At 40.1% G+C, this 15,380-nt stretch overlaps 1 protein-coding gene across 1 annotated transcript in view; it reads left to right on the top strand.

Moving 5' to 3' along the window:
* Positions 1–15,380, top strand: part of ppfia4 (PTPRF interacting protein alpha 4) — a 191,746-nt gene that overhangs the window by 156,554 nt on the left and 19,812 nt on the right. Inside the window, exons 15-22 of the mRNA XM_036559543.1 lie at positions 1,525–1,753; positions 2,821–2,856; positions 3,086–3,216; positions 6,365–6,474; positions 8,178–8,250; positions 10,646–10,727; positions 10,939–11,139; positions 14,967–15,029. Coding sequence (XP_036415436.1) covers positions 1,525–1,753; positions 2,821–2,856; positions 3,086–3,216; positions 6,365–6,474; positions 8,178–8,250; positions 10,646–10,727; positions 10,939–11,139; positions 14,967–15,029 — 925 coding nt within the window. The remainder of the gene's footprint in view (positions 1–1,524; positions 1,754–2,820; positions 2,857–3,085; positions 3,217–6,364; positions 6,475–8,177; positions 8,251–10,645; positions 10,728–10,938; positions 11,140–14,966; positions 15,030–15,380) is intronic.

The raw sequence follows: 15,380 nt of genomic DNA, 5'->3' as shown, positions 1-15,380 counted from the left end.
AGCTCCGGAGGCGCATGCAGCTCTTTTACTGCCCTGTTGTGGCTCCCCAGCAGAATTACATTCTTTGGTAAAAATAAAATAATCCTCTTTTGCTGTAAAATAAAGCTTTTTACCAATAAATGGTCTTAAACGCTGGAGTTATAACCCTGAAGGTTGGTGTGGAGACTGCTGGTCACAGAGCAACACAGACAACAGTTTTGCCTAACTAGTAGCTAACGAAGCGGCAAAGAGAAAGATTTAAGATGAACATTGATAATTTGAAGACTAATTTTTTGCATTTAGAATCACTCCTTCTGGTTTCCTGATATGTTTAATCTGCGACAAGAAACTGTCAAACACTAAAAAATCAGCTCCTCACTCACCAGCTTCTTGTTTGAATTTTCATGTTCCACCAAACAAGAAGCTGGCGAGTGAGGAGCTGACTTCAGCTTTGTGAAAAGTCAAACATTGAGAGACATTTTACAAGAAACTATTCCACTTTTGCGGAAGTTTCCTACTGGAGATGTAAGAAAAGCAGCTATTGCTGTGCTAAAGCTTAAAGCAGAGCAAAGTAAGTCTGCGTTTTCATTTATATTTTTGGCCCATACTAGGACATTAGCACCTACTAAGACATATTTAAAGCCAAAATGGTAAAATAAACATAAAATGTTGTAGCTGCCAAGGTGGTTAGATTTTTGTTGAAACTAGAGAAAATGGCTCTTCTTAACATTTGGGTTGCTGACCCCTGCTCTAGAACTACACCACAAAATGTCCTGATTTTAATTCTGAACATTTAATTAGAGGCCGCGATAATTGATCCAGACTATTTGTCAGAACCTTAAGAACACACCTTAGAGGACATTATCACTCTCATAGCACACACATATAGCTTGTTAAATCCTGTATTACATCCTAAACAGATATTGCTGAATGCAATTAACAGTTAAAGGCATAACACTGATATGTATATTATAAATGCTTTAAATGCATTTTTCTCCAGCTTTTTTAACCAAATCTTTGTTTGCCATATCTGTATCTTATGGTCTACTACCCCAATTTTTTGCTTCCTCTGAGTATGTCAAATGACAGACAAAATAAGCTTAAAGTTAGATTTTTCAAACCAGTGTCAAATTCAGACTGGACATCTTTCCATGGACACTATCAGCACAAGAGAAAACCAGAGCTGAGGTGGGCTGCCTGTAATAACCGAGGGAGCACTGAGGTAGCTGAGGTGCTAAATGTGCTTTAGCTTCGAAAGACTGCTCGCTTGACAGCAGTACAAAATGTTTGTCTCAGCTCAGCTCAGAAAAATACAGAGGAAAACCCGTTGACACAAAACATTTCTGATAGAAGTTGCTGGTGCAGTCAATGACCAGCATATTTTAAGTCAGCAGGTTTTCTTTTATTCAGTAAGTACAAGGCACACATCCTAATGATTGTCCATGTTGTTCACTCGTTTGTTCTACAGATACAGATTAGGTTGCAAAAAACATTGGGATAAGTAGGAATTCTAAACTAAAGTCCTGGTTGTTGCTGTGTCTTCAGAATGATCCAGGTGGAACGGGAGTCTGCGGAGCTCCGGGCGGACGAGATTGAAAGCCGAGTGAACAGCGGCAGCATGGACGGGCTCAATGTGACCCTGAGACCCCACTCCACTATTCCCACCTCCGTCACCGCCCTCTCCCTGGCCAGCTCCTCGCCTCCTATCAGCGGACGCTCCACGCCCAAGATGGCCTCCCGCTCCGCAGCCCACGAGCTGGGCATCATGACCCTGGTGAGAATTTTAGTCATAGCATTGAGTAGAATTTTTAAAGCAGCATGTTGTAGTCTTATATTATTTTATCTATATTACCTCTCACTTAGCCAGACCCATTGAATGTGAATATTTGGTGGCCTAAAGTGATTTCCTACTGGTGGGCCCCCATGCACACAATTAACTATTTTGTAGGAAAAACATATGTTGTCTTTTTTCAATTTTTAATTAAATATGGGGTTTAAATGATTTGCACATCTTATTTACATTTTGCACAGCGTCCTTAGTACACTTTCTGTTCAAAAGTTTGTGGACACCTGCTCATTCAACATTTCTTATGAAAACAAAGAGTAATTTCATTGTAAGCCTTAGGAGCTTTAGTGAAGTGCTCCATTACTGCAGAGAACATACTTTCGCTGCTCCACAGCCCAATATAACCCTTTAGCTGAGGCTTGGCATTGGGCACGGTGACCTTAGGCTCATGCATGGCTGTGCCAGATCATTGCATTGTATTGGTTTCAAGAGTTTATACAAGCTGTGTGCACAACTGGACAGACACCAGTATCAGCAGTGGGTGAACATTAAAGCAGTTGAATTCATTGATTCAGAGGGGTGTCTCAGTACATTTGGACATACAGTGTATATTTGGAACATAAATCATTTATAACTCTCTTGTGGTCATAAATAATGTTGCTGTAGACAAAAATATGATGTGTTTTAACAGCGAACAGATTATTTCACCATAACCAAAGCATTTCTGACAGCCCTCTGCTTTTCTATCCCTTATGGTCTAAGACTGCATGTGTCCAAATGATGCATCCACTGACACCTTTGCAAATGCTCACCCTGCTTGAGGCAGTGATTTATTTTTCATTCAATCCTCATTCATATTCTAGACTCGGTATGATTTCTGAAAGCGCAGGTCTCTGTTCTAGCTTTTGACACTCTGGCAGGAGTTATGACGGGACCTCGCATGTGTTTATGCATCCAATTTATTCCCCTTTATCTGACTCTGTGTGCGTTTAATCACCTGTCGTCCTGTCTGCCTGCGTCTCTTCTCTGTCTCTTTTTCTCCCTAACGCTGCCAGCCTAGCGATTTAAGAAAACACCGCAGGAAAGTTGCTGTAAGTGCTCCTTTCATGTACATCTGACTGAAATATTTGTTGTGGTATTGCGTGTCTGTCTTGTGTGTAGAAGTCTTTTTATAAGCTGGAATATTGCATGGTGGGTAATTAAGTGTGCACTAAATGTAAGTACTAATTGAGCACTAACTGGTTTCTGTGACATAAGGATGTTTGTGTGGTTACTATGGCGGTCAGGGTTTGTATTTCATTGTGTGTTTCATTGTTGTAGTCTCCAGTGGAGTCTCGCGAGGATAAAGCCACTATAAAGTGTGAGATGTCGCCCCCCTCCTCCCCCCGCAGTCTTAGATTGGATCAGATGAACTTTGCCCAGCTGACCGGAAGCCTGGAGGATGGACGAGGGTACGGACACACAAACACGCACTGGGGGGATGCATGACTATTCGTTTTTCACAGTCGTTCACAATAGTAGTCGACTAGTCATCATTACAATATTAAAAAAACTGAACATCTGTGAAAAGTATTTTGTTAGTAGCTTGCTAATAAAAGGGGCGGCAGAAGCTGCAGATTGAGGTGTGCATTGCAGAAGAGTTTTTGTTGTACAAACCCAATTGCAAAAAAGGTTGGGACAGTAGGTTAAAGTCCAGTAAAAACAGAGGGTAGTGATTTTTAAATCACTTTGACCTGTATTTAAACAAAAACAGTACAACAAAGTTTAATATTTTATTTTATAAACTTCTTTGTACTTAATATAAATATACACTCATTCTAAAACTGATGCCCTCAAGTTCCAAAATATGTTGGGCAATTTAAGACTGGAAATGTGTACTGCTGAGAAAACTTCTGAAACGGCTTTTTCTAAAAAAGCTGTTTTTTTTACGTTACATAACATTCCTAGTCTTTAATTGCCCCATGCCAGCATTTTTGGAAAATGTTGCTATGTTATCGTTGCTCTCGGAACAGAACCTTGTATCTCCATTTTTGTCTCTTTTTTCTTTTTTTTGACATAATTTGAAATGGCTTGTTGCCCTTGGCGTTGTTTCCAAATTTCATGATGAATGGACCAAAGGAAATGGCTCAAAATTACTTGGAAAAAAGTCTGGTTCCATTGACATTGACTTACATTAAAAGTAAAGTAGGTTTTTTCCTTCTCCTGTAAAGTTACCAATTTGGAGATACAAGGTTTGGTTCCGATATATATGTATTGCCTTTGAACTGGTTTTGTTCAAATACAGATCAAAGTAGAGTTATAAAATCCCTGCTTTCTGTTTCTATTTGCATTTTACCTTCTGTCCCAATGTTTTTGGAATTGTGTTTGTAGTACAGGAGGGCTGTGTTTGAGGGCTGTTATAACAGTGTTGTGTGCACTGTGAATATCACGTAACCCTAACAATCCTAACACCGCGCCAGTAATATATTGAGAGAAGTTAGCTTTGTCCCTGTGGCATGTCCCCTGGGCCCGATGATGGCCATGAGAGCTGGCAGGAAGGCAGGGCCCGAGCTCTGAGCCCAGACGAAACCCCACAAAGACAGCAGGGAGAGGATGAAATCTGCGAGGGAGTGGGGGGTGGCGTGTAAGTCTTGAGCCCCGCCTCTTGGGTACCGCTCTCTGTCTCATCCACTGGGATCGATCGTGAAGCAAATTAAAGTGGCCTTGCTGTGGGACTGAAGGCTGTGCCCAGGAGGCGGGGCTCGGGACTCTCGGCCATCATCGGGGCCCAGGGGACGGGCGCATGCCACAGTCCCCTTTAATGGGTTGTGTTATTGGGACATGTTAAGATGTGTGTAGAATTGGAGCTTTTTGTGTGCTACTATGTTTCCTATCACTATATAAAAGATGCATCATGTTGTCTTTACTGTTAGATGTGCTACAGTCATTTCTGAGCAAGTTTAAAACTTTAAAACAGAATTCAGATTGCTAAAAGCATGTTGTTGGTTTGTGTCAGCAGAATGATACTAAAAGGTGACTGAAGTGATTTCTGTTCGTATATTTGCTTGCTGAAACTGGTATCTGCAAGTTTTCACAGGTTGTGCAGCTGTGTAAGCGTTGGCCCAGTCATCATTCCAAAAGAGAATAAGTGGCCTCACTGTTTCTGGGTAGGATGGCCACTCATCCCTATCACTTAGCGTGCTGCTAGGCAATGCAGGCGTCTGTTAGTTGATGTAGCAGAATTGGGCAGTTAATGTTCTCCTCCAGGCATGTTCAGTTATCCAGTGATATTGCATTAGGGGCACTTTGTAAGATGTGGTGGTGCTTCTTGTGTTTCAGAGGAAGCGTGTGCTGAACTTCACCTCCCTCAGCTTGGCAAAAATGTCCTTGCCAAAATAAAAATCAGTGAATTTTGGGCTTTATTAGATGATGTTCTCGACATTTTTAATGTTTAATTAGAGAAATTTTAAAATGAATGCGAAATCACGGTATTAATGAAAAACGGTGGAATAAAAAATGGAAATAGCACCTTTTTTCTCTCAGGATTAATGGGGGAAAGGACATGGTCATCATTTCAGTAGCCCAGTAATAACTGTTGTAATAAATGTATAAAACTGTCCATTGTGCTTTGAAAATACTGAAATACCGGGAGTTTTTCATAATGCAAAAGCCCTTCCTTCTTTAACTACACTGACCCTGACTAAGAGTTTTAGTGTGTGTCTCTTAAGGCTGATGGAGAGCGTAAAGACATCAGCGGCTCTTTCTCATTCACATTCTCATGTGCATAGCAAATCAGTGAGAATAAAACCTTCCGTCCTTCTGCTGTGTCTTTTTCATTGGAGCAGAATCACCCGAAGCACTGAAAATCCTTCTTGGGTATAAAAAACCCTCCATCTAGCTAATTACAGAACACTCAATGCACACACACACACACACACACACACACACACTCTGTTCAGACTGCGGCCCTTAAAATCACTCCCACACCCTCTCCACACACACTTCTGACCTAATAGCCACCAATTATTATTAATGTTATGACTGACACAACAGCTGGACAAGGACATGCTGTCTCTCTCTCTCTCTGTCTCACTCTTTCTCTCTGTAGCTCGCTCTGTTATTGGTCTCTCTTTTTCCTTTCTGTGTCCTTCCCTGTCTTATTCTCCCTCTCTATCTCTCTCTCTGTCTCTGGTAATAGAGTTATTCCTTGATCTGCTCTGAAAGCAGTCAGACTCTGTGGGAGACTGTATGAATATTCACGTTCTTGTAGGGGGAAGCGATTCTAGAGATTTTATTTAAATGGACATCAGTTTTGATTGGATCAATAAATAAGTGCATGAATAACAAACATAGTGGTAGCGCAGGAGGCTGTCAGGTAGATTAATACATAAAAAATGATAGTGATAAATGATATGAGATGTCAAAGAAGTGACACAAAGATACATTCATATAAAAACATCTGATGAAAAGCTTGGAAGGCAGCAAACAGCACACTGAAAGTGCCACTATTAGTATACTGCAGTATTACAGTCATAGACTCTGTAGACAGAACATGATCTGCAGCTCATCTCACTTTCTCTCATTTTTTCTCTCTTTTACTGTTTCTTTCTTCCTGTTCAGGGGAAACAAGAAAAAGGGCATCAAGTCCTCTATTGGCCGCCTCTTTGGCAAGAAAGACAAGCCTCAGACAATGAGCAAGGACGGCCAGATGACCCCACCTGTCATTCCAGGTAGACACATTCACATGATGCTGTGCTAAAAAAGAGATTTATTAATTTACTTTGTTCAAATATGTACATAATTTCCACCTAAATACAATATATTAAATCAACATAATTCTTGGTAAAAGTAAGTAACCTAAAATACAAATGTTGCTGATTTATTTTGCATGTAATTTATTTTACGTACCGTAATTTCCAAAAATTTTGGGACTCTTATTTAAATTAGATATTTTTTCAATATTATAATTTTTTCCAGTTTGTTAAAGGCAGCAAATAAATATAAATTGTTCAAAAAATTAGCAGAAAAATTACATATTTTTCCTTGTAGAGGATGTATTAACTTATTTTACCTCAGAAAATCAACAAAACATAATTTAAGTGGGGGTAAACTGAGTATATGACTTTTTCAAGGTGAATGCTCACCATTTCTGTTCTCAGCCAGATTCTCGCTGCTTGAGGTTTGCAGACTGCTTGTACATTGCATATATCCAAAAAAGGTTCTTGGGAGAGATAACATTGAATAATCATGTTTGCTGGCAAGGAATCCCATTGTTAATAATATTTCTTTGGATGGATTAATTTCCATGAGAAGGTGGGGTTATGTAATTTTTACCAGTGTTTCACAGTAATTGTAGTCCCATTTGAATGTGCCATGTTTTACAGACTGCATGCTCCTGTTATCAACCTTTTAACTACTATTAAAATAAGAAGGAGAAACAACCCCAGATTATATTAATACCATGCAAATCGACAAATAAAAATGCTATCATATTCGGTGAACAAGGAGTTCCTTAAGTATGCAGATACTCAAAGAAATGTGTGTTCTCTGTGGCTAAATTCCATACGATATGTCCTTTCCTACCTCAAGTGCACGACTTAAAACATTAAAAAGTAAAAAATTACATTAAAAAAGATTAGATTTTAATGCAGTGATTTTGAGCTAATGACACTGAAGACAACAAGATAGATTGTTAGGGTGAAGAATAATCGCCAAATTCAATGTTTCTACATGTTTTCTACCCTTTTCTGGAGTGAAAACAGTGTGCAAATCAAGTAGCTGCTCCTGTCATTTATACCAAGATTTCTTATCCTGTCTGAATTGGTCAGAAGATATTCAGTGCCCTCCACAGAGGCACCCCTGGCAATTATGAAATGCATTATAGGGGAGACCCTGGAACTGTTGAGCAGCTGAAATCCTAAATCAAGCAAAAATGGAGAAATATTTCACTTTCAAAACTACAGCAGTCGGTCTCCTCAGTTCTCAAACATTTACAGAGTGTTGTTAAAAGAAGAGGTGGTGCAACACAGTGGTAAACATGCACCTGTGCCCAACTTTTTTGGAATGTGTTGCTGGCATCAAATTTAAAATGGGCATACATTTTTCAAAAAACAACAAAATTCGTAATTTTCAACATTTGATATGTCTACTTTAAACATAGGGTTTAAATGATTTGCGCATCATTGCTTTCTGTTTCTATTTACATTGTGCACAGTGTCCCAACTTTTTTGGAAACGGGGTTGTACTATGTCACACCGTTATTTAAAAAAACAAGAATATTTTTTTTTCTGTGATTATGAAAGATTCTTTAAGGAACCAAAAGTGGTTCTTTTATGGTATCGCTCCGAAAGAACAGTTTTTGGCCTTTGATTTTAAGAGGGTAACATTTAAGAGTTTTTTTTTTTCAGCACTGTATGTTGTTGCTGAATTGCAGATTTTGAGATGAGCATTGGAGATACCATGACCCTGGGCAAGCAGGCCGAGAGAGACCGCAGGATGAAAAAGAAGTACATATTCTTTTTTTCTACTTTTGATTTCTCTCTCACTCTTGCTCTCGTCACCTGCCACCTGTCAGTCAATCATAACACAGTAGACAGACCCATGTCATCTTGTGAGTGAAATGAGCCTCTTCAGCCATCAGTCATTTTCCTCTTGGCTATTAGCCGCTTATTTGTCGTTGTCAGCCCCACCTCCTTTGTAGTCTGATGTCCAGTACCACCTCAGTTCATCTGTGATACTGGTCCAGTTTGTTTCTGTGTCACATCGACAGTTTCACAAAGCGACATGATCAGACTGATGGAAAAATCATAGAGCAAACGTGTCTCAACATTACACAGCAAGTGAAGCTGGGTGGAGCTGACTTACTCTCCTCAGAGACTGTGTTCATTTATAAAGTGATTTCCACTCCTCCTCTCCCTCCCTTCATTAATGCTGAGAGCCAGAGCCAGTCTCTAAAGCATGTGCATGTACATTACACAGCAATGTTTCATGCACAAACCTGATAATTTGCTTCATAAGAAGCCTTTGTTTACTCATTTTACCAACACTACAATAGTGCTAATTTCTGCTAGCTTGGTAATGGGGATATCAATGTCATGTTAGCATCAAGCTAATGGTGGTTCATGTTTACATGATTACATTACTTAAAAATATCTGAGCCATTAGCGGGCATGTAGAAAGCAGTTAAAGAAAAATATAGGGTTGGAATTGGTACCAGCCAACAAGGTTCAGTATCATCAGTATCTCATTTTCTCAGTTTCTGTGTCTCATTACTGGGACGAAGGCCAATTTCTAGGCCGCATACGTCATAAGCTCTGTCAGTCAGAAATATGACGACAGCTACTAGGGGTGTTATGATATGCATGTCAATTTTTTTTTTGACATGGAGATTGTGAGACAATGCACACTGTGAACTGAACACAGTTAGATTTCATGATATAAAAGGTGTAACGTAAATGGTTTTTAGAATTTTGTTTAACACAGTCCATTATATTCCTAAAAGTGATAAACATTAATGTAAAAAAAAAATCTCCACTGTGCAGCTCTCAGAAATAGTTTGGTTAGCCTTCAGTGGTTAGTTGATTAGCCAAGCTGCTTGAAATGGCAAGGTTTCTCAGTTGAGTATAATAGTGATGAGCAAAGAGTGGTGCCAAAAAAAGAGAATACATGTGCTAATACCTCAAATACCCCACTCATATGTCAAGACATCACCTAAATGTGTTAGTTATAGAGCAAGAAGAAAACCCAAAGCTAAAGGTAGCCAGCTTCTTATTAAAATTTTCCGTTCCACCTTAAATGGAGCATTCTTTCAAAATGGAGTATTCTTTAATGGAGAAGCTGACGAAAAGAAGGCCACAAATCCCAGCAGCTACTTCTCCCCACAAGATTCAAGCAGATGCTAAGTGCCAATTCTGAATGGGCAAAACAAATATTTAGCTCTGTAGGAATGTTACTAGCTACTGATTTGCACCTCTATTCAGTTGTAGAGTCCTTCTCTGTTCTGTTGTAGATTCCGCTGTTGGCTGAGAGTGATTGAGCCACTCAGTTCATTTAATACTGAGATGTAGCCTTATAGTTTACATTTTTGTTCATATTCCTATTTATTTATTTTTTGTTTATTCATGTTAAGAAAATGACTTGTGCAGAAAATAAACAAAAAATGTTGTACGTTTGGGCGGCACGGTGGGGCAGTGGGTAGCGCTGTCGCCTCCCAGCAAGAAGGGCCTGGGTTCGATTCCCGGCCGGGTGACCAGGGTCGTTTCTGTGTGGAGTTTGCCTGTTCTCCCCGTGTCTGCGTGGGTTTCCTCCGGGTACTCCGGTTTCCTCCCACAGTCCAAAAACATGCAGTCCGTCCAATTGGACGTGCTAAATTGCCCCTAGGTGTGAATGTGTATGTCTGTCTGTCTGCCCTGCGATGGGCAGGGTGTTTCCTGCCTTCCGCCCAGTAACAGCTGGGATAGGCTCCAGCACCCCACCGTGACCCAGAAGGATCAGCGGTTTTGATGATGGATGGATGGATGTTTTGGCAATTACCAAATAAATAAATACAAAAAAAAAATGTTAAAGCGTTATTTTTCTAATTCTGTATGGAAAATGTATCGTGTGTCATGATGCAAAAATGACAATACGTATCATATCGGGAGATTTGCGTTTCATTACACCCCTAATGGCTGCATAAATTACAGATTCATGAGGGATGCTAATGCCCCAAATCTATTGTATGTCTTATGCAGGAATGCGGGGAGAAGGTAATGAATGAGCTTATGAAACTGTGCCTTAAGTTAAGTAGGCCTGAGTGACGAGGCTATGTAAGTATAAGACTTGTTCAGGCTGATGTCTTGTGTAGAATGAGAAGTGGTGTAGAAGTGCTTTTCCCTATTACTTCTCTTTTTCTTGTCTCAGGCATGAGCTGCTGGAGGATGCCAGGAGGAAAGGCCTGCCATTTGCTCAGTGGGACGGCCCTACAGTGGTCTCCTGGCTTGAGGTAGAGTGTCAAACACACACACAGATACACGCTCCCAGCCTCCTGCAGCCTCCATGCAGTAACTCAGCCATTATCTCGATGATTATAATTACAGTAATCACACTGATGAGGATGACAGTAATTAGGATAATGCTTCACTGCGTCTGTGATGATGATGACGATGCCGTTGACTAAGATTATCTCTGACGGCCCCCTCTCTGACGTCCTGCAGCTATGGGTGGGGATGCCGGCGTGGTACGTGGCAGCGTGCCGCGCCAACGTGAAGAGCGGGGCCATCATGTCTGCGCTGTCCGACACAGAGATCCAGAGAGAGATTGGCATCAGCAACCCGCTGCATCGGCTCAAGCTCAGGCTGGCCATCCAGGAGATGGTGTCATTGACCAGTCCCTCTGCACCCCTCACTTCACGCACTGTAAGAGCCCACGCCCCCTCAACCCTCAGTCTGTACACTAAAGCCACGCTCACTCACCCTTGACATGTTCTAACTTACTTAACTTAGTCCAAGTCTACTAATTTACATGAGTGACAGTAAACATATATTTGTTCAAAAAGACACTAACATTAGAATAAACACAAATGAGCAGTACATGGTAACACTTTACCTAAACTAACATAACCAGAACTAACATTTACTTAATGTTTAGTAATATAACAGTGTTGTGTAACCATTACCAGTAATTGTCATGACAAATACCACAGTGTTTGATGTCATGACAGCTTATGTCACCTGCTAATTTTTGCTAGATGTACTGTGTGGCTGTCATAACATCAGACATTATGACATCTTTCATAACAACTAACGGTAACAATAACATGACATTATCCTTTGTTGTCATGACAGATGTCATAACGTTTGATGTTATGTCAGCTAACTAGAGTACACTTAGCAAAAATTATTATGTGATGTCAGCTTCTTGACATTACACATTATGGCATCTGTCATGACAACCATTTCCAAACTCCTCTTCAAGAAAGGCCTTTATTTATAGTCAAGGTGCAAATCTCAGGGGGTCCTGGAGGGTTCTAGGACTCCCTAATTCACCTTTTGGACCACTAAATGTCTCATAGTTCTGGGCGGTCCCTGACAAATGAAGTTATTATGACGTTATGCTGTTTGTGATGCTGCTTCACCCACAATTGGCAAAGTTCTGTCTTTTATATTCTTAACCAACTAGAGCTGCAACACTGGCCTGCTTAGGGTGGTGCTGTAGCAAAGTGGTTCACTCAGTTGGTCCTTCATTGCCTAGCAACTGTATCTATGCCCAGAATAACTCTGAAAAACTTGTAAAACTCACCCAAATTCATAAGAAATGGTGGAAAGAGTGAATTGTTACACATTTTTCAAACTGAAGTCACAACAGGAGATGTGCAAAATATCAGTTAATCTGTGCGAGACCACTTTACCAAGCTAGAAAAGAGTATTTCCAGAAGAAGAACTGTTAAACCAAACACTTCCCTGCCATTGAAGCTAGCATCAGCGCTGCTATGGCGAGTGAGTTAGCAGTCAGCCAACACTGGAGTATCCAGCCAACATGGGACCCCCCCAAATACAAGGGGGTATTTCACACACTGTTTACAGTTAGCATCCAACACCTGCTTCAGCTAATCAATTTTGAATGGGCCAGTATAATAGAAAAACAAAATGTACCTTGATTTTATAAAATAAGCATTTTAAATGGTATGTAAATGTTACTGAACTTTAAGACATGCTTTTCATCCCCTGTTAAACACAGTCCATGTGTAGAAACTAAGCTGCAAAGCCAACTCATTTGAATTTACTGTTGTAATGATGTCACAAAACGTAACACATTTACACTTTGGCCCCTGTCTGTTAGTGCTGAAGTTATAAGGAGTGTTTCACCCTGGACTGCTTTTTAAATGAGACAAGATGTACAGCAGCCAGAACATAGTCCACTACATATATATGTCTTAAACTCACAGTAACAAAATCAGCTTTTTTAAATGTAAGGGATAAAGAGAGGTTGGAAAATGTAAGGACACTTTTAGGCACATTGAACCACACAAACAGTATAAGTGGACCTCAAGTGCAGCAAGAAGTCAGGAACCAAACCTGTTCTTCTAACTATATTCTTCTAGCCAATATAATAACTTTTTTAGTAACAAAATAATCTTGGTATTAACTGCATTTGTGTTTATCTATATTTATTCCAATGTTATGTAGTGTTTTTACTGGCAAAAACACACCACTGAGACAAACAGTTCTAAACAGTTTTCTTGGCTGCCTAAGATTTTTGCCCACTACGGCACATATTCCAAGCTTTCAATCAATACAGCTTTGTGTTTCTAAGTAGAAGAGAAGATATTTTACTATAGCTTGAATTTTATTAAAGATATTGTTGTGCCTACACTCTTGCTTATCTTTTAGTCAGCCTTTATATTCCTGTCACATTTTCTTAACAGTGCAGATTAATTTTAATGTAAATGTAATTCATTGTATAAAGTACACCACAAAAGTTTGAAGTCATTTGTTATATTAATAATTGCTGTCATTTTATTGAACAGTAATCTACAAATGTAGGTTGAACTAGAAGTTGATATTAACATATAGATTATGATATATTGTAATTATCTACTTATAGGCATTTCTTGCATTGAATGCAATACATTCTGGATGGTTTGAAAATCGTAGCTTTCACGCTTTGTGGTACACAAAAATGTTTCAAGCTTGATGCACTTTGCCCTACGTGGTCTATGAACATTGCTACATTCATGCCAATAGCAAGCCAACACTCTTGTACGCTGACGACGAATGAAAGTAAGTCTACTATTAAACTTCATCATTATTAAATAATAACATCAGCTACACCTATTGAGCTTTACTACTGCCAAAGCAGTCTAATTCCACGCTTGACAAAGCTTGCTGGTTTGTTTGGGGTATTTATGTGTGTGCATGATGCGCTGACTACAGAATGACAGCACAACATCTGTGGTTTATTCTGGACACATCTAACAGCTTCCTGCTAATTATTTGAAATCTACAAAGTTGTGGACAAGTAGCATCATAATAGCATCATTTTGTTCATATATTATTTTTTTCATAGTATTGAAAAAAAAAGATTCCATAGCTTTGAACAGTGATTCCAAACGTTTGAACAGAAGTTTAAAAGTTTATTAAGTACACCTCCTTTTTCTACACTCAGCTCCACTTACCATGTAGGTGCACTTTGTAGTTCTACAACAGACTGTAGTCCATCTGCTTCTCTGCTAGACCCCTTTTACCCTGTCCTGTAATAATCAGGACCCCCACAGGACCACCACAGGGCAGGCGTTATTTGGGTGGTGGATCATTCTCAACACCATAGTGACACTGACGTGGTGGTGGCATGTTTGTGTGATGCGTACAAGTGGATCAGACACAGCAGTGCTGCTGGAGTTTTTAAACACCTCAGTCTCAATGCTGCACTGAGAATAGTCCACCAACCAAAAATATCCAGTCCTGTGACCACTGATGAAGAGCTAAAGGATGTCTAACACAAAGTGAGCAGCAACAGATGAGCTGTTGTCTCTGACTTTACATCTACAAAGTGGACCAAGGTAGATGCATCTAATAGTTCTGACAGTAAGTGAACACAGTGTCTAAAAGCTCCAGCAGCACTGCTGTGTCTAATCCACTCATACCAGGACAACCACACCACCACCATGTCAGTGTCACTGCAGTACTGAGAATGATCCAACACCCAAATAATACCTGCTCTGTGGTGGTCCTGTGGAGGTCCTGACCATTGAAGAACAAGGTAAAAGGAGCATGCAGAGAAACAGATGGGCTACAGTCTGTAATTGTTGAACTATGAAGTGCACGTATATGGCAAGATAAAATTAACAAAGAGTGTAGATACAAGGTAGGTGTAATGAATTGGCTGGCATATGTATACTATAGTAAATTTAAATATGGAATTACATATTTACTTTGAATAGTATAGCAAAATGAAAATTCTCTTGAATTCTAAAGGTTTGTCTGCATAGAAATGTTTACATTCAAAACTAAACCAGTACAAACTCAGCTCAACTTGGTTGATTTCAGATTTAAGGTTAATTGTTTTGAATGTGGTATGAGGGGGTAGACATGGTGCTGAGCTGGAATAATCAGGGTTCAGCAAAAAAAAACCCTTTCCCCATATAGAACCCATCACACTCCTTCTCACTGTGGATGACCAATGATCTGTGTGTATGCGTCTGTGTGTATTTGTATGTGTGTGTGTGCTCTCCCTCTCTGCGCAGTCCTCCGGAAATGTGTGGGTGACTCACGAGGAGATGGAGAACATGGCAGCCTCCACCAAAGCGGTTAGTCCATCTGGGTGGCACCCCTGCCCCTGCAGAGCCAAGCATATGCCATGCTTCCGTAGCCCCCCACTGCCCTTTCTTATCGCCCCCACCCCACCCCACCCCACCCCCCAATCAACCAAACCCCCAAACCTGCACCAGGCATGCCTGTGACTGTGCTTTTAGGCTGGTTTTCCAAACAAAGGTTAGGCTTTAAGTGAGTGACACTGCACTGAAAAAGTGATTACCTAATTCTAATGTGTGCATCGTTTCCACATGAATAGAATGTATTTTATTAATAATTACTGCTGAATAATTAAAGCTAAAATTATGTTGGTGCCATACTTTTTTGTGTGGGTGATGCACACATTT

The sequence above is a fragment of the Colossoma macropomum genome, unplaced genomic scaffold (assembly GCF_904425465.1).
Source record: "Colossoma macropomum unplaced genomic scaffold, Colossoma_macropomum, whole genome shotgun sequence".
NCBI lineage: Eukaryota > Metazoa > Chordata > Actinopteri > Characiformes > Serrasalmidae > Colossoma > Colossoma macropomum.
Note: the sequence above shows the minus strand (reverse complement) of the source record. Positions and strands in the feature narration are given on the sequence as shown.